Below are 19609 nucleotides of genomic sequence, written 5' to 3'. Positions count from 1 at the left end.
TTGTTTACAGACGAGGTTGCACCGAGTTACTCACAGCAAACATAAGAGTCAAACACGAAGAAGAATGCAAGTTCGACACAATGGTGTGTCCCATAACGGCCACCTGCTGTTCCGTCCCATTCGAGGAACTATCCGCCCATCTCCAGTCCACCCACAACATCATAGCCGTCTACTCACAAAAGATCAAAATCCTCATAGAAAACTTCCAAACCAAACTCAAGAAAACCGCCTGCTGCAGAACAAAATACAAAATCATCCTCCTCTACCAAAAAAGCGCTTTCATCATCAAAGTCTGCATCTACAACTATCACGTGAAAGTCGAAGTCATGAGACGAAAACTTGGCCATATAGCTGACGTTAAATCAGAAACAAAGAAAAGCGACTATTGCGCTTTAATCGAATTTCAAAGTAAAGCCCTGTGTACAAAGTCTGCTATACTAATTGAGAATGAAGCGTATAGCAAGAAAGCTGAAGTACAATGGAGCGATGTCGTTATGAAATCTGAAAACGATGAAGCTATAACTATCCATGTTAATATAGGTAAGACAGAAAGCGATAATGTTAAAGAGATTTCTGAAACCTGATCGTGTGATATTGTGACTGATCTAACTGCGAATGTGATATTAGAAGTTTTAATAGTGACAGTGCGTTCTGCTCAATCTATTGGACGTAGTTTCGAGGACTATGCAAATATTACCTATGTATATTTTACTGTATACTAGTTTTATGAATTGGACGTTTTCTTTGGCTCTGCACTGTGTTCCTATTGTATTGTATTTTATATTCGTGAACTTTTTTGAAATGTATTCTATCTAATAACGATATTTTTTGTTTGATAATCAACTTGAGAAATTTCTTATATGAATCTTGATTTTGCACAAATTACTGTCATGGCATTTTGTGTAGCTGTTTTATTTCTCATAAACGAATGTTTTTACTTAGTATTCCTAGTTGTATGCATTTTATATTATGGCCACGTATTTATCTGTATAAGTTATTTATTATATTGCGGTATCGATTGGCTCTAACAGTGAGTTAAACTAGTCATTTATTTTTATTGTCACAAAAGAGAACACTGAAAAAATATATTTGAAAAACAATGAATTTTGATCACGTTCTGTGCAACTTTGAAATAACATCACAGTAATAGACGGGTAAACTAACTTTTCAAATATTTTATTTAAAAATAGCTAAACTTTATTTAAATTAGCTTGAAATCGACAACTATGTGGTTTGGATATTTCTAATGATTTTTAAGGTTGTACGTAATATATCACTATAGATATAGTGCGTTTCACGAGAGAGTTCCCCTGCCATTATGTTGGCATACCTGACTGTCAAAAACGTCAAAGAGCTAAGAAGCGTTACAGAGTTGTCGAGGTTTTCCGAAATTTATAAATGTTTTAGAGATTGGCATCATGCCGCATACGCTTAGAAGTGGTGAAAGAGAAATGGCTCTGTAACGCTTCTAAGCTCTTTGACGTTTTTGACAGTCAGGTATGCCAACATAACGGCAGGGGAACTCTCTCGTGAAACGCACTATACCTAGCCAGTTTCTTCAAAAATTGATATAAAATATCAACACAAATATTTTCTTATATTTATTTTAGATGCCAAAGTAAGACACGTAATATCATTCAGGGCCGATTTTTCAATGCTTTATTAAAACTTATCCGTCAAATAAAGTATTACACGATAATATTAAAATGTCTCGTAAACTGTCAAATACGGGCAATTAGAATACGTTTTTAAAATGGTCGTTTTATACATTATTCGACGAATAAGTTTTAACCAAGGAATGAAAAATCGGCCCTTAATCTACTTAACTTTCTGTGTTTGTAGTTATACAAAAATAATATAATTTTGTACATTTATATATGGCCATAATATTATAACGTACTGAAGTAATCATTCCATTTAAGGGTGCATTTACATCAAACGAACATAGAGCTAGAGCAAGAGCAGTCTTTTGATCATTTAGTGTAAACGAAAACAATCAGTGTTGTTCAGTATTAGAACATTGCATACAATCTTTTCGAACGCACTAAGAACAACGAAAGAATGCTCTACGCGTGCTTACACTAAAATAATTTGACATAGTGGGGTTAGAATGATTCGCTCGTTTGATGTAAATGCACTATAAAGAGTGTTCAAGGCAGTTGTTATTCGTAATATAGCATTCAATTGTTACAACGATATGTGACTGATATAGTTTAAGTTTATTTAAGTATTGTGCAACGATTAGATGTAAAATAAATGTAATTTAGATTTTTCGTCTGTATTTTATTTATAGAAAACTTCCCTCTTATTAGACCCCTTTGACACAATTCTGATACAATATATTATATATAGAGTTTTCACGATCTATGTTAAGTTTCATCCAATTAGCTACAGTATCATTGAATGATACATAAAAAAGTACAATTAATTTTGCTACATTTGTAATGGCAATGCAACTTGCAAGTATCCTTTACATTGTTTAAAAAGTAGATAAATTGACTTCAACAGAAATATTGGTAGAAAGAAGGGAATTTGTTACAAGTTATTCCACAAGACTGTCTAAGTATATACTGTAACAAATAGTCAATAGAAGAAGAAAAGTAAAATGAAGAGAGATAATCTCTTTTCGATAAAGTTCAACCAAAAGAAAAAAAATATCTAAAATAGGTAGTTTCCGACAAATTCCTGGATCAATGTGAATGCGAATAATTTTCTATATATATTATTTTAAAATTTTAGATGAAAAAATTATTTTAAAAGTAAGGTAAAAGTATTAAAAATATAAATACAAACGAGGGTTTGAGCTGGCTTAGGGATGTCACACAATAATCCGAAATAGAGGCAGTTATTCGTTAATACTAAGAGTATTTCATTTAGGCTTAGGATATCCCTACCTACTGACACAATTTTTTCCACTTTCACAAAATACTAGAGAAATATGTACCTATATGACTATTAATTTCATGGTTTGAAAATTTTAAATTTAGTTAGGTAATTAATGTTTGAAAAAATACAGGCTATTCCTGTCTTTAAGCTATCCAGCTTATATTCCATACTAGAGGTCCGAAGCCGGGGGCTTCGCCCGTGGTACATATTATTTCGCAATAAAAGGTAGCCTATGTCCTTTCTCGGGTATCAAAATATCTCCATACCAAATTTCATGCAAATTGGGTCAGTAGTTTAGGCGTGATTGAGTAACAGACAGACAGACAGAGTTACTTTCGCATTTATAATATTAGTATGGATAATTGAGGTAAGACGCATGCGAATGCGGCTTACATTTAGTCGGAGAATAATCAATAATTATTAACTTTAAACCCACTACTAGCTTTTATTTTTAACACAGACAAGAACTTTATCCACGTACACCAAAGAAACAAAAACTCCGTATCGATTTTTTCCATCAAAAAATTCTAATAAAAACTTTATCTGAATACCACAAGATTTCAACAATTTTCCTTCATTAGTATTCTGGATCAGAGCTCAATACGTGAGAAATGAGGCTGGACAAAACTTTGATTTCATATTGAAAGCTAGTTTTATTAAATTCATATTACTCCCGTTTTTAGGGTTCCGTACCTAAAATATACCATAGGACCCTATGTTTACTATCGTTCTGTCCCTATGTCTGTCTGTCCGTCGGTCTTTCACCAGGTTATAACTCATCATAGTCTCATGATTTAAGTAATGATGTATAATTGCTGTTGCCGAGGTTGCGAAAAACGAAGTTAAGCAACGGCGCGAATATAAATTGGATGGGTGACTTTTTTTGCAGTTACCCTTAGCTTATAATATGTACGGAACCTTTAGTGAAGCGAGCCCGACTCGCACTTGACCAAATGTTTCTACATTATGCTATTCACTATTGCGTATCTCATAAAGTTTTGAGAGTCATTCTTGTATAGCAATAAGTAAAATTATTACAAAAGATAAGGGTTATAACTGAAAAGGTTATTTTGTTTTACCAGCTGTTGTCTGTAACTTCATTCATCTTTCATTTTGAATTTAATTAATTTGCTTTTAACAAAGTTCTCTCAAAGCTCATTTCAACGTCTCTAAATTTCTTAAATCATTTTCATTAGTCATTCCTTTAGACGTGAATACATAATAATACACTCTTATGTAAGTAATTGAACTGCACATGTTTATAACATCACCACTGCTTGAACAGTGAAGGAAAACATGGTGAGGAAACCGACATGTCGAAGAATCAAAAGTTCGAGGACATATTGTGACATCTGCCAACGCACTTGGCCAGCGTGGTGGATTATGGCCTGTACCCTCATAGGAAGCCCGTGTCCCAGCAGTGGGAACATAATGGGCTGATGATGATGATGAGTTGAACCTACAAAAGTAAATGATTAATATTCTCTTAAGGGCCGATTTTTCAATCCTTGGTTAAAATTTATCCGTCCAATAAAGTACTACACGAACATTTTAAAATGTCACCTGTAAATTGTCAAATACGGACAATTAGAATACATTTTTGAAATGGTAGTATAATTCGTTATTCGATGAATAAGTTTTAACCAAGGATTGAAAAATCAGCCCTGAACCACGAATATGGATTTTATGTTGAAATAGCAGCATTCTAATAATAATTCCATAATGTATCTTCCCTGTGTTTTCAATATATGAATGTATAATATAGTATATAATTTCACTTTCTATGCATACATAGAATATTCGAGCACACTATGTCACATTACTCCACTAACCAACTAATCTCGAACGCTAAAATTTGCACACATAAAAGAGAAATGTTTGAACAAACAACTTAGACAATATTTTGATAGTTTGGGGATTAGGGTCTTTTGTTGATCTTATGTTCTAGGCCATATGAGTTGACATTTAACAATTCATTAACATTTTAGGATTTGTATGAGTAAGGAACTAGTAATTTATAAACGAAAATTCATAACGTAATTAGAATGTTACATACAAATTCAATTATTTCGTTCCGTTTCAATGACTTATTAATTATTTTAATGGGCCAGTGTACTCCGTATGGTGTAATAAATAATACTATGGTTCGTGGTATAATTGCTATGTTACACGTTACATAAGTTTTCTTAAACACTTTAAAATAAGTCATTTTACCTTCTCCCTATTATAATAACAACTAGCTGTGCCACGCCGTTTTTCCTGCATTTCTCCGCTCCTGTTTGTTTAGCGTGATAATATTATAGCCCGCCTTTCTCAATAATTGGGCTATTCAACACTGAAACAATTTTTCATATCGAACCCGTAGTTCTTGAGATTAGCGCGTTTAAACAAACAAACTCTTCAGCTATATAATGTTAGTCAATAAATAAATAAATAAATAAATAAATAAATAAATAAATAAATAAATAAATAAATACACTTTATTCAGCACCAAATTACGTGTATTTACACGTAAAAAAAGAAACAGACAATATGTTATAAAGCTAAAAAGGCGGCCTTATCGCTACTAAGCGATTTCTACCGATTTCTACTATGGGTAGGATTTTTAATAATAAGAAAGAGGTGAAAACAATAGGTGGTGCAGCAATGAAAATGAATTACATTATAGTATACTATAGTATAAAATATAAGATAATACCTAAAAATCTTATAAGACTGATTGATTTCAATTTCATCTATTTTTACACAACATTAGCACAGTGTACTAAACTTTACACTAATTTGACATAGGTTTACTGACACACAAAATGCTGACATTCGTGACTGACATTTTATCATCTGACAGTGTTTGTTCAGTAATTAGGACAGTGGGACGGACTGATAACATTTTCAACTGTATTTTTGTTACGTGGAGAAAGTTGTTTTATGGAAAACATGTGATGAATATGATAAGCCTAAAACCTAAAGTTTAAACATGTGACGATTAAAAGGATGAATATTCAAATGAGAGATACAATTTATAACAATATTAAACGTGTAGTAAGTAGTATGTATAGGTAGTATTTTACTAAAGATATAGTTGGATGTGGAGGAAGGAAGTTGAATTCCTCCATCGAAAAAGGGAGGATCCTCGACCAGTCTACTCGACTGGCCGGCCGTGAAGGCCCCAATGAATGATGTCGGAAAGTTGTATATATATATAGCTCTGTAGCGAAAACATTTCGCTTGCGCGATTCAGAGTGAGGTGTCGCTACATGGATACCACTGAATGTGCTACACACAATTTTTTATTCATGGAACTTTTTCAGAAAGTTTAAAACTATTTCCCATTAACTAAATGTTGAACACTCGAACGGTTTGTAAAAAAGTTGTAAAATAAATTAATATCTCTCTGCAGTCAAAATTAGATCATCACATTGTAACGGCTCTTACCTTCGTTCCATTGTTCGTACATATATCGAGTGAAATATATTGTATTCGACAAAAACCTCTTGTTGATAAATAATTACGTAATATTATTTCCTTAAAATTTAAATAAATTGCATAAAATAATAAAGCTGCTAGATTTTCGTTCAAACATAAAATAAGTAGCGAAATATCTCATAGACTACACAAAAGCACGATAAAAATAATTACTGTTCCTTTGACAACGCTAGAACGAATCTCAACTCTTCTTTTTAAGACTTTTATTACGTAATTATAAAGAAATTAAAGCATCTGAGCTTCAGTACCTGTACAAAGGGAATAATTAAGAAAATTCTAAGCATGTCTTAGAAGATTAGAATTTAATCAAAGGCATTTTTTCAAGGTTTTTGCTCCTTGTGCAATCATTTACACGTTTTCTTAGCTTTATACGAGATAATGTTTTCTTTTTAATTTTTCTCATGATAAAACTACAATTAATTTCATAGTTTATTATCTGTACAACAATGATGTGTTTTTTGTGCATTTTCTGCTGTAGTTTCATGTGGGTTGTTTTCAAATAACTCCCTTACTATCACTATCATATTTCAAAACCAAAATCATAAAGCAGTAAAAGGTAATAATAAAAGGAGATACCTACAGTCATATCCAGTCTATTTATCTAGAAACTTGCTTAAATCTTAGCCTTTTTTGTCAGCGCGCAACAGTTTAGCCCAATGCTGCTTACTGACATTAGCATCGCTAGTTCGCATACCAACTTATAGACTTATGCATACGTTGACTGTTCGTAAAATGATTCTCAAATACCACTTACCTCCGCAGCTATAATATAGATATGATATTACATCATAAGCCAGGTTTACTGACAGGATAGACCTATACCGCTTACTGACATTAGCAGCTCTATTTCGAATATCACCTTATCCTATTATACATAATATGCTGACTGACTCTATTATTTTCAAATACCACTTACCTCAACATATATAAGCCGGTATTACTGACAGGATAGGCTTATACCGCTTGCTGTCATAATCAGTGCTAGTTCGCAATTCCACATAATATATTTTGTTAGTCAAATATCACTGAATTAAAAAAAATACAGGCAACACACTTATAATGTTCCCGGCATCGTTGGTGTTGTAGGGGCGGGCTTGTCGGGACGCGGGTTGGTCGCATAGGTCGAATATTAAATTTTTATTTAATCAATAAATTAAATAATCACTCAAACGAAATCTATGCAATTCACTATAATAATGTTCACTTTTCGTCGGGGTCACCAATGTAGGGGCTTGTTATGAGCGGGTGTAATAAAAGATGTGATAACTACGCAAAGGTTATAATTCGTTAAACTACATATATTTATTCGTATGTAGTTAATATTCGACCTATGCGACCAACCCGCGTCCCGACAAGCCCTTAACTAACTGTCTATGCATAACGCACGAACTGTTTATATATGAGTTACCGTGTGAACTTTCTTAGCGTTACACTTGAAATTCGATAACTCATAAATTGGCTTGTCGTCGCTACAGTGTGTATGGGCAGCGCTGTACACTTACCAGGCCACATGTCCACACTGATGCCTCCTCTTATATAAAAAATAACTTACCTCAGCGGCTATATAAGCGGGTATCACAGAAAGCAGCAGTGACTCTTGCTGTTCCCGTTCGCACTCCAACTTGACCCGTTGTTCGAGGCAAGTACGGGTACCAGCGAAGGTGTTGCGATGGGCCCTTTCTGTCAGCGCGCGGTAGTACAAGCCAATACCGCTCGCTGACATAAGCAGCGCTAGTTCGCATATTAGCTGTAAACAAATGAGTATTTTAGTGACCCGGGATTAAGTTAAATAATGATGGGGTAAAAACAAATAAAAATAGCCTTTATTACTCAGGAATAAAGTAGTTTACGCCAGACAAACATGAGAAAAAGAAGCTTATTTGTAACAATCACGCTAAAAATTATATCTTCTTTATAATACAAGTAAAGAGTAAGCTCTAGGCACACCCCGGACACTCCATACAAAATGATCGTTTTGACAGTCACACCGTAGAGACTGCAAATGTGTGTGTTAACGCTTTATGGTTGGCACATTTGTGACTAGCGTAAAAAAAAATTTCGCGTTTTTCTGATGAAATACATCCGTAAACAGCACAATATCTAACCATTTTCTACGAAAAACGATAATCACAAATCCAAAATAATAAAATTACTTTAAGTCAATTTGATTAATGTTGTCAATCTTCGTTGCGTATCGTCCTTGCAGAAAAATATGGCCCATTTTATGTCTGATCGCGCGGGGGTGAGGTAAGTTTAATTTTGGCGGGAGGCGGAGAGTGTCCGTTCTGTAGCGTTTAGCTACTATTATGTATTCTGTGCTCTAGGTGCCAAGTTGCATCAAAATTGGTTCAGCAGTTTTGACGTGCCTAACGCTCTTCCTACAAACTATGACATTTAAATTATTATTATACAACAAACTACTAAATTATATACTATTCTATAAAATACGATATCAACTGCAAAATGAAATTAATACATTAATCAAATTGAATTATGAGCGGATTCGATACATCATCGTTAAAATTGACCTACTGAAATAAATTTTAATTATTTTCCATCGAGATTACTATCATGGAGTACAAAATAAATGTTATATGTTTCATATATTGATAGAGTCGTAGAGTGATATTAATATAGTGTATTTTACGTTTATTAAAATGAGTATAGAAAGTACTTAATCGTTAGGAGCTAAAAAAAATTTAAATTGTACTCAAAATTGCATATTTACCAAATAATTAAAATACTTAATATTTGAATAAGTAATCTAACATCGCAGATACAATTAATACAAATTAAACATCCGTTGTTTTTAATTTGGATAGAATTTCAAGAGGTAAAGAAACAGGAAGATAATTCTAAATCAATCTGCCTGTAAACAAATCATAGCAACGTTGCCTCCTCGAACATTGCTTATTTTATTGCAAGGCGCTTGTTAAATAAGATCGCTATCGTTATATTTCCAATTTGTAGAATTGGAAATTTTCAATAGATTTTCGGTTCGATGATTTATTATTGAGTATTATGCTACTAAATTATTTTATAAGAAAGAAAGTTCGGTTTAAATTGCAAACTTAAATTATAAGACCAGCAAAGGTTTAATTTCAATCCTATTAAAACAATACTGGTCTGCAATATCCTATAGGAAGAGTTATAGTAATTAATTAATTTTGTGAATCATTAAAATAGAATGAGAACTTAGAAATGTCCTTATTCCAATTTTAATGATGATTGAATAAATAAATAGTTAAAAACAACACCTAATATTTTTAAGCTATTGCATAGCTTCTATCGCGGGCCTTGAGCGTGGGGACCGAATCCAGAAATTCCGTAACGAAAAAACCTCACGCTCCCCACTCCGACGGGCGCGGAGGTATGGCTTGAAGGCATAGCTTGCAAAAGCTTTACCGCGGCAGTCCCCGAGTGCCACACGTCTTTTTTTTCTTCAGTAACTACCATGTATCATTTGCTGTGTTATTTTTTATTATCTTACCTGCTGATAAAACTGCGCCTCCTGGCCTTGCGGTCCAAGGCCTATAGCAAGGCCCATATACGCAAGGGTGAGGGCGGTCGCCATGACAAGCGCTATCGACCGCGCGATTGGCATCATTGTGTGTACCATCTGCAAGAAAGAAATAAGATTTAACCGATTTTAAACGCGATTTATTCATTAAATCTATACTAATATAATATTATAAAGCTGGAGAGTTTATTTGTTTGTTTGAACGCGCTAATCTCAGGATCGGAACTACTAGACCGATTTGAAAAATTCTTTCGGAGTTAGATAGCCCATTCATCGAGGAAGGCTAGGCTACGAGTACATATATGTATATCATTACGCTAAGACCAACAGGATCTGAGCCACGCGGGATAAACCGCGAAGCGCCGCTATAGTCATTTATATCAACGAAGAGTTTACATGTATGGTCATTTCGGGGATACTGCGTTAAAAACACACGACTAGTATAAAGTAAATTAAATCTGCAATGTGTAATACTCGCGTAAAATCAAACACAAGAAAATGCTCAATATAAAGAACGAATGACAAAAAAATTATCTGCAAAAACACCTATTATTTATATTTTTTCCTTCATTGGACTGGATATAACAAATGAAAATTAACATAATAATATGTTGAATTGCAATAGACCATCTTCACTGCTAAAATAACTCGTAATTTGTAAAATATTATAAATGCGAAATTATGTCTATCTCTCTGTTACAGGACATAGAGCAACTAATTATGAAACTGGATCAGCGAAACAGTAAAATGCATCTTCCACAAGGGACTTCTCACTTTCAGTAAAGACGCTTATAAATTTATTATAACATTATCTACCTATACTTAGCTCTTTCACTTATCTTTTTATTTAGGAAGTGGACAATAGGTCTTAATTGAAATGTTATAAATGGCAACTGGCAAGGGTTTTGGAACGAAGTTCCTTATCGCTCGTTGTGAAAGGGGGTTAGATGGAAAAAATTCTTACGAAAAGTTGTCACGACACTTTTTGGTAGTTGTAAGCCGTGCGGCGTGTGCGTGGTTCTCTGTCTGTTTCTCTCTAACTTAACACTTCGTTCCATCCGGATGTCCCTTGACATCGCTGAAGTTTTTTGTTCAAATCTATTTTATTAATGGTATAAACAACATACTATTTTGCTAAATATGAACTCTACATAATATTTTCTCAAGTTTTTCCTATATTTAACCTTAGATTACAAAAAGTATTTAACAAAGACATTTTCGTTTTCTCTAGTTATAAATGATAGAAAGAAGTTAAGTTTAAAATAGTGTCTTTAATATTTGTTAACGAGTTTCTAAAACAATATTTACAATTGCTCGAAGGTACAAGAAATAAAGATACTTATTGTTGAGCTGAAGTAAAAGTTGTTATAATGGTTACAATTAAAACTTTGCTGCAAGGAATAAAAATAATATTATAAAATGTACGGAAAAAGATGCTTGAACTTGAGATATTTCTGTAAAAACTTTGTTATTTTTAGAAATTCAAATAGTTATCTGATTTTCTAACTGCGTAGAAGGGTGAGTATACATTATGCTCATTCTAGTATAATATAATAATTTATTATATCATCTAATAATTAGAACTAAATGAGAATTACGTGAAATATTGCTATGAAACTTTCAGTTATTAAAGCGAATCAATATAATGATAATTTGCTACAAAATTGTATGAATATCTCCAAGAAAAGTTCTTCTATGTGTACCAATCATACCACAGAATTATAATTTACTAGCGAACTCCGTTTCGCCACCAGAGACACATTTTCTTTGCTATAAACCTCACGGAGCCCGAGACCATTCCAACGAATGCAAAACAGTGGAAATCGGTTCGTGCGTTCTGGAGTTATAGCGTCAGGAAGGAAAACACGACTTAATTTTATATAGTAGAAGATTAAGCAACATCCATTAAAAGAGCTGACGGCTATATTCTCTAGAAACTTTTCCAATCTTAGCACCTAAAATAACGCTTCAAATAAACGTTTTGTTTGAAAAATTGTACCATAATCAGTTTTAAAGTAATAATGCTACACACAGAAATTATTTAGAAATTAATTAAAGAAATTATTCTATCACCTCGTTAGCTAGATAGAACCTTGCATACATATCAAGGAGATTTATCACACCGCACGCTCCCGCAAATTGCAATCAACGTTCAAAATGGAATTCATTCAATTGAATATAAAGAAAAGGAACACGGGGTGGGATCGGAATTCAATTCCATATGGTCACAGTAAGAATATCAACAGTATGGCAACTATGCATTCGATTAAATTATTACCTACGCCTCTACTACTATTTAAGAAATGGGATTGTTACTTATAAATCTCTAAATTATATTATCATTATGACGTGGCTATACGCCGCAGTCGTAGGACGATGGACATTTTAACTTGGAAGACGTTTCAAGAGGGATTCCGAAGGTTCCGGGAGGAGGGGTTCCGTTCCTCTTTGAAGAAGGCACTCGCTACTGTCAACACCACGACGACTGCTTACGAGTCTCACATGTTTGTTGAGCGTTTTCAAACGTTTTGTAGGTAGTTTCTATACTGTTCGTTTGTTTATACTGTGGCGTGGTGAAGGCCCTAGATGTCTACTTGTAATTGCATGGTACAATGGTGTTGATTATGATTTCCATTACGCATAATTGGTCTGCAATTGAAGTCCATAAGTTCTGAGTGTGATAAGTATTGTTGTTGGTTTTTATCGATGTAATGTGCTTTTATAGATTTTGATGGTTATGTTTTGTGTATTTATTTAATTAATTTTGTATATAGGGCATTAGGGAGTAAGATGAACGATTTAATTTGTAGAGAAAAATTTGGTTTGATAGAGGTAATTATTTTGGTAATTGTGCAATCTCCACTGGGAATCAGAAATAGCCCAGGCAGGCTAACCGACGGTTTTTTTCTCTACCTGTATAAAAAAACCAAAAAGTGGCAAAGTTAAATCTTAGCGCTATGTTAGAAATCAACAAAATCAGTAGCCGCTTTTTCGCATAAACTATACACCATTAAATTTTCATTATTCACGTCCCTATCCAGATAACTAACTACTAACAAATTCTTTTTACTGTAATCTATGCTGCATAAATTATGACATAATTATACTAACTGAAACCTGGCTTAATAGTGGAGTTCTTAGCAGTGAGCTGTTTGATGATCGATATGTGGTCTATCGTCGAGATAGGGATTCTTCTGGCTTTCACCACACTAAAGATGGTGGTGGGGTATTAATCGCTGTATTAAGAAAATTCAACTCCAATCGTGTTGACATATGGCAAAGTAAATGTGAAGATCTATGGATAACTATAGATTTGCCAACCTTCACGATGAACAAACTAATTTTCTGTGCAGTTTATCTCCCTCCCCCTGTTTGTTTATCTCTTATAGAGCATTTCATTGATAATTGCAATAAAGTTATAGAATCAACTGATATCCCCTTGTGTATAATAGGTGACTTTAATTTAGGAAAAATTAACTGGACTTCTGATTGTGTAAGCGATTCTATTCCTAAAATTTATCAAACCTTCTTGGACTTTCTGAATGTCAATATATTAAAACAATATAATAGCATCAAAAACAATTCCGACCGTATATTAGACCTTGTTTTATCGTCGTTACGCACCTTATCAGTTACTGAATCTGATTTTTTCTTAATAACAGTAGATCCATTGCACCCTCCTCTCATTATAAATATGTCACTGATTAAAGAAATTAAGCTTCCTTACAATAATCTGGCCAAAAGAAGAAACTACCATAAAGCCGATTATGACAAAATTGTAGAGAGATTAAATGGATAAAGACTGGGCTAGTCTCTTTGAGGAACGTGATGTAGATAGTATGCTTCAGATTTTTTATGAAATTTTACACAGTTTGATAAATCAATTTGTACCGTACCGCAAATCATTAGCCAGCCAATATCCACCTTGGTTTAATAAAGCACTAATACGATCATTAAAAGAAAAAAACAAGTTAAGACTACGATATAAATCTTATAAAAATCCTATGGACAAAATCGAATTGAATTTGATATCTAAAAGATGTCAAAACCTGGCAAAGGATCTATACAATAGTTATATGAAAAATATTGAAGCGGAAATTACCAAAAATCCAAAAATATTTTGGACACACATAAAGGCCAAGCGTGGTGGATCTAGCGCATATCCCTCTACTATGACTGACGGAGATACTACCTCATCCGATGGTTCAACTATATGTAACCTGTTTGCGTCTTATTTTTCTTCTGTATACACACCCAAAAGCGAGGACACTTCGTGCAATGTTTTGTCCTCTCTCAGCTTTATCAATACAGGTGGTCAGTGTCTAACAGGTCCAGCATTAGATAAAGATGGTGTTTTGAAAACTTTAAAATCTTTGAACGTTAATAAGGGAGCGGGTCCTGATGGAATCCCGCCTCTATTTATTTTTTCTACTGCTTCGGCATTGGCTGTTCCATTAGTAATGATTTATAACAAATCCCTAATTTCAGGTTCCTTTCCACAGGAATGGAAAAAAGCCAAAGTTGTGCCCGTTCACAAATCTGATAAAAAAAATGTTATCTCAAATTATAGACCGATTTCGATCCTCTCTACATTGGCTAAGGTTTTTGAATCTTTAATCTGTCCTTTTATTCAACGACATTTCAGGCAATATCTGTGTGATCAACAACATGGCTTTATTCATTCAAGATCTACAACAACAAATTTGTTGACCTTTACTGAATCGCTTGTGCAATGTGTTGATGAGAATAAGCAGTTCGATGTGATCTACACAGATTTTAGTAAAGCTTTTGACAAAATTTCCCATTCCATACTATTACAAAAACTTTCGGCTTATGGAGTTACTGGCTCGTTGTTACATTGGCTACAATCGTACCTAACAGACCGAGAATTTGTCGTTGTCGTAAATGGCTTTGTATCCGATGTCCATCATATTACGTCTGGTGCTCCGCAAGGATCCCATTTAGCGCCAATCCTTTTCAACATTTATGTTAATGATTTGCCATGTTGTTTTTCTTACTCAGAGGCTTTTCTGTATGCAGATGATCTTAAATTTGCCATAAAAATCGATAAACCAAGTGATTCCGGTCTCCTACAGGAAGATCTAAATCGACTTATTCAATGGTGTGCACTCAATAATATGCAGTTGAACTCAAAAAAATGTTACCATATAAAATTTTCTAGAAAGAACTCTGTAGTGCAGTCAAAATATTATATTGGAAGCCAGGTAGTGCAGGAAGTAGACACAATCAAGGACCTCGGTGTCCTGTTTGATAAATCAGTAACGTTTGTACCGCATATTGAGAATGTTACGAAAAAAGCTTCCCAAATGCTTGGGTTCGTATTACGAAATACGAAAAATTTTAGTATGGGCCGAACAAAAATTATTTTATACAACTGCTTGGTACGAAGCAGCCTGGAATATTGTAGTTCCGTATGGAGACCCCACTATTCTACTCACATGCTAAGACTAGAAAGAGTACAAAAAAGATTTCTATGGCACTTAGCATTTTCTGTTGGGAAGCTTAGACAACTACCTACATATAAGTCGCGTCTTAACTTTTTTAAAATGCGTGCTTTGCATGTTAAATACAACATTATTGATGCATCTTTCTTATTCAAACTTATCAGAAATAAAATTGACTGTCCCGGTTTGTTGAGTCAAATTAGGTTTCGCGTGCCATATAGGTATCCCCGTAGCTGTATCACACCTTTTTACCCTCCATTACGTAGAACTGTTCTTGGTACTAATTCGCCACTTCTAAGAATGTTTAAAATTTTAAATGAGTGTAGTGATGTAACAGATATTAATTTTGATAGCCATAGATTATTCCTGAATAAAATCTACGAACACTTTATTAATTTAATTTAAAATCATTGAGCTTATATATAATTCATTCATAATCTCATAAATGTTAATCCAATTTAGTTTATTAAGAAAATTATTATTGTTAATCTTTTTTTTTTATTTGTCTAAATTTAAAATGTAAACTAACTGTAATGTAAGTACTAATTATCTGCCTTGTTTGTTTTCATAACCGTTCTGTTTTTCTTTTCTTAAAAAAAAAAGTTTTTGCATGTGGTGTTAGCCTTTAAGTAGCTGTTGCATTTGTATAAGTTATTTTGTGTTCTTGTTTCTGTATGTTTGTGTTGATGTAAACAACTGTTGGCTGACCTTAATTAAATAAATAAATAAATAAATAAATAACAAGATCATTGCCTTTTTTATAATCTCAGAGCATCAACTGAGAGAGGTTACGCAAATTTATCTAATTATGCGGAGTCACCGCTCGCTGTATGAAATTCGTTTTATTTCAATAGAAATAATTTCAGTTTTTAATGTATGCTCATAAAAGAAGAGAAACATAGAGGCTTCTGTTTAATCACAAAAATGTCCCAGATTTTCCGAATTGCTATTTGTTTGAATGCTAAAGAATTATTTTTATACATTGAAAAAGCTTCAATAAAAGGAAAGATTTGGAGAACGTAATTGTTCATTTTATTTACCTTTAGGGTGTATATATTTTTTACCTCAGCTTACGTATCATGAATTTTCCTTATAGAAATATTTCCTAAATCTTCTGTTATACTAAAAGATACAGATAAACGGTAGACACAAACTTAAATATAAAAGTTCTACAGAAACTTTGTATTACATGTCTGTCTGCTACTATACCCGAAATCTAATCTAATACCTGACCGGTTGGCTTGGTTGGTAGTTGCCCTGCCATCCAAGCCAGAGGTCGTGGGTTCGATTCCCACCCGGGCCAATTTTTTGTGTGATGAACATAGATGTTTGCTCTGTGTCTGGGTGTTAATTATCTATATAAGTATTTATTTAAAAAATATATATATGTATGTTTATCAGCCATCTGGTTTCCATAACACAAGCGAAAGCTTAGTATGGGATCAGATCGTGCCGGGTGTGAAAATTGTCCTGTCCTGAAATATTTATTTATATTTGCATTGATTTTAATCTTAAATTCCTAATTAACGAATCATGCAATATATAACTTTGTTCACGTTTAGTAGACTCTAAAATTGTAGAGTCAAATAAATATTTCATGCAACTTATCTGATAAATTAATTATCTATCATGACATTCAATTAATTAAAAAACTTATATAACTAATACATCCCTAAGTTAAACCACCAATATATATTCGATATAAAGACAGAAACCTTATCATTTCGACACCAATCTTGCGTACAATAACATTCAATTAATATTTAATATGGCCCTTAAGCCAAACTTCTGCGACTATGTGATAACCTCTGACGCGAGCTTAACCCAATTCATATGAAAGCGTTTCTCAGACCATTTTAATAGAAAGATATGTTTTTGTACGTATATCTATGGGATAACGTACGTCTTTAGAGAAATTTAATGCTTGATAGATTTTAATGTGAGAATATTATTTTCTTGTTTGATTTTACGCGAGTATTATACACTGTGATTATACATTTAGAAATTAAAGATTTTAAAGTATTTTAAACACGATTTTATTATTAACTATCAGTCCGCCCCGGCTTCGCCCGTGGTACATATTTACGTTTTCTCTACGTAAGAACCATCCTCGTACTTCAAGGAATATAATAAAAAAAGAATTAACGAAATCGGTTCAGCCGTTCTCAAGTTATGCGCTTACCAACACATTTTGGGATTCATTTTTATATAATAGACTAGCGGTCCGCCCCGGCTTCGCCCGTGGTACATATGAAAAATAGATGTTGGCCGATTCTCAGACTTACCCAATATGCACAGAAAATTTCATGAGAATCGGTCCACCCGTTTCGGAGGAGTATGCAGACTAACATTGTGACACGAGAATTTTATATATAAGATTATATTATATAAACCACAGTTTATTTCTTTATATCCCCGTGACCTCCCTGCAAAGTGTGCGAAACGTCGGGATAAATAATATAATTAATAAATCGCGTTTGACATCCGCTAAAATAATTTATAAATGAGAACATTAATTAAATTTGATTTGAAATACGTAATTAATTAGAAATGAAACTATTAAAAGTTTATTCCTTATGAATACTCACGCATAATTTCAAAGAAATAACAGAATTACACTATGTACGAAAAAACTACTTATTTATTTATAACCCACCAAAAATATAGAGTCACGTAAAGTATATTCTCATGTTTTGTTTTTGTATGTTATTTATATTTAATTCAAAAGAACGTACCTAGTACCTACGTTATAATATTCTATTTCTGAATTTCACTCACTATCTTAGAGCATAATTTAATGAGAAAATAACCTATGTTGTTATAGACAAGTCATTATAAAATGATTTATAATTTGCAGAGCTATTTATATTATTGAAAAATTTATTAAGGGCCGATTTTTCAATGCCCAGATAAACAGCTAGATAGACTTTATTCTTCAGTTAACAAAATATTCAATTTTTCAATAGACGAATAGGCCTTATCTATCGAATAACTACGTTATTATCAATTAAAATCATATTGAAATTGATGTTTTTGATAGTACTGATGACCATGCCATTGAAAATTTGCCGAACGCTGCCTTTAAGTATGTCGTTTCTATCGTAAAATATATAAATTGAAACACAAATTTAACCAAACTCTTTACTCGAATCAAAACAACAATCAACAATCGTAGAAAACAAGAGACAAGACAAACTAAAATGCACTCCTGACGTGAGTCATAATGACGGTTGTTGACAAATTGCAAGAGTTGACTCTATCCCCCTCTAACCTGAATAATTTAATATTTTTGTTTCGCCACTCCGAGAGCAGAGCTGCCAATATGGAAATATTTGGTCAGATAGGTATTCATCAAATAAATCACGATTGAAAAATAGGCGAGCCGTTATGAGTTAGATAAATAATTTAATAAATCTATTCGAGGGGTAGTTATTAGACTGTTTATCTCGCGATTGAAAAATCGGCCCTAAATCTACAACAGTTACTCTTTATTGATAGCTTCATTGCACGCTAAGTGAAATTAAATTATTCAAAGCAAAGTTTGTCGGATTTCTGTGAAATTAGGTACTTCAGAAAGCTCAACAGCTTATTGTTTTAATTCTGCAGTTCATGCACTGAAATCAGTTTAATTTAATTGATGAGAAATTTATTTATATTTTTCAGGGATATAATCCTATATAATATTTTTTTTAGGACTGCGACGTCGGAGCCTTTTGTGCCTTCCACTCTACGAGTAGATAATAATGGTTAATTTATATCTACAAAGTACAATGAACTACGATTACCAGCACTGAGTGACACACCTCCCACTCTAACATATACACAAACCAACTCTACAACTTACAAGTATAAGCGTGGCAAGAGCGCATGATGCGTGACTCTCAGCGTACCAGCACCGAGTCTGTGGTATCAGCACTGAGTGACACACCTTCATATCTAACCAAAAAACCCTAACTATAAAAATGCTGCTAACGAACCAACTCTATAACTTACAAGTATAAGCGCGAACAGCGGCAGCGGCGCATGGTGAGTGACCATCAACGTCCCAGCGCCCAGACTGACAGTTATCAGCACTGAACCGGTCAGCGCAAACGCCTCCCACTCAGCGGCCACCGGTAACAGCGCGAGTGCGAGCACGCATAGTAGTATGAATGAGATGACGGACAGCGCTGTGATTGCTGTCACTTGTGCTGATAAATCCTGTAACAAAATTCAGATCTAAGTTTGTGGGAATAATATTACTTCAATATTATTT

General features: G+C 33.5%; 2 protein-coding genes across 3 annotated transcripts in view; one reads left to right on the top strand and one right to left on the bottom strand.

Moving 5' to 3' along the window:
- Positions 1-1176, top strand: part of LOC149904240 (uncharacterized) — a 55874-nt gene extending 54698 nt beyond the window's left edge. For both annotated transcript variants that reach the window (XM_090108079.1, XM_090108078.1), the window contains exon 5: positions 11-1176. In XM_090108079.1, the coding sequence (XP_089964205.1) occupies positions 11-584 (574 nt within the window). In that variant the 3' untranslated portion in view covers positions 585-1176. The remainder of the gene's footprint in view (positions 1-10) is intronic.
- Positions 1-19609, bottom strand: part of Ac76E (adenylate cyclase type 2 Ac76E) — a 188065-nt gene that overhangs the window by 101036 nt on the left and 67420 nt on the right. The window contains exons 3-5 of the mRNA XM_090108127.1: positions 19348-19554; positions 9860-9988; positions 7922-8116 (exon numbers count right to left, since the gene is read on the bottom strand). Coding sequence (XP_089964253.1) covers positions 7922-8116; positions 9860-9988; positions 19348-19554 — 531 coding nt within the window. The remainder of the gene's footprint in view (positions 1-7921; positions 8117-9859; positions 9989-19347; positions 19555-19609) is intronic.

This window comes from Colias eurytheme, chromosome 12, assembly GCF_061535395.1.
Source record: "Colias eurytheme isolate Ceu_HAF_F1 chromosome 12, ilColEury1 Martin Lab GWU primary, whole genome shotgun sequence".
NCBI classification, from domain to species: domain Eukaryota; kingdom Metazoa; phylum Arthropoda; class Insecta; order Lepidoptera; family Pieridae; genus Colias; species Colias eurytheme.
This window is presented reverse-complemented; position numbering and strand designations above follow the sequence as displayed.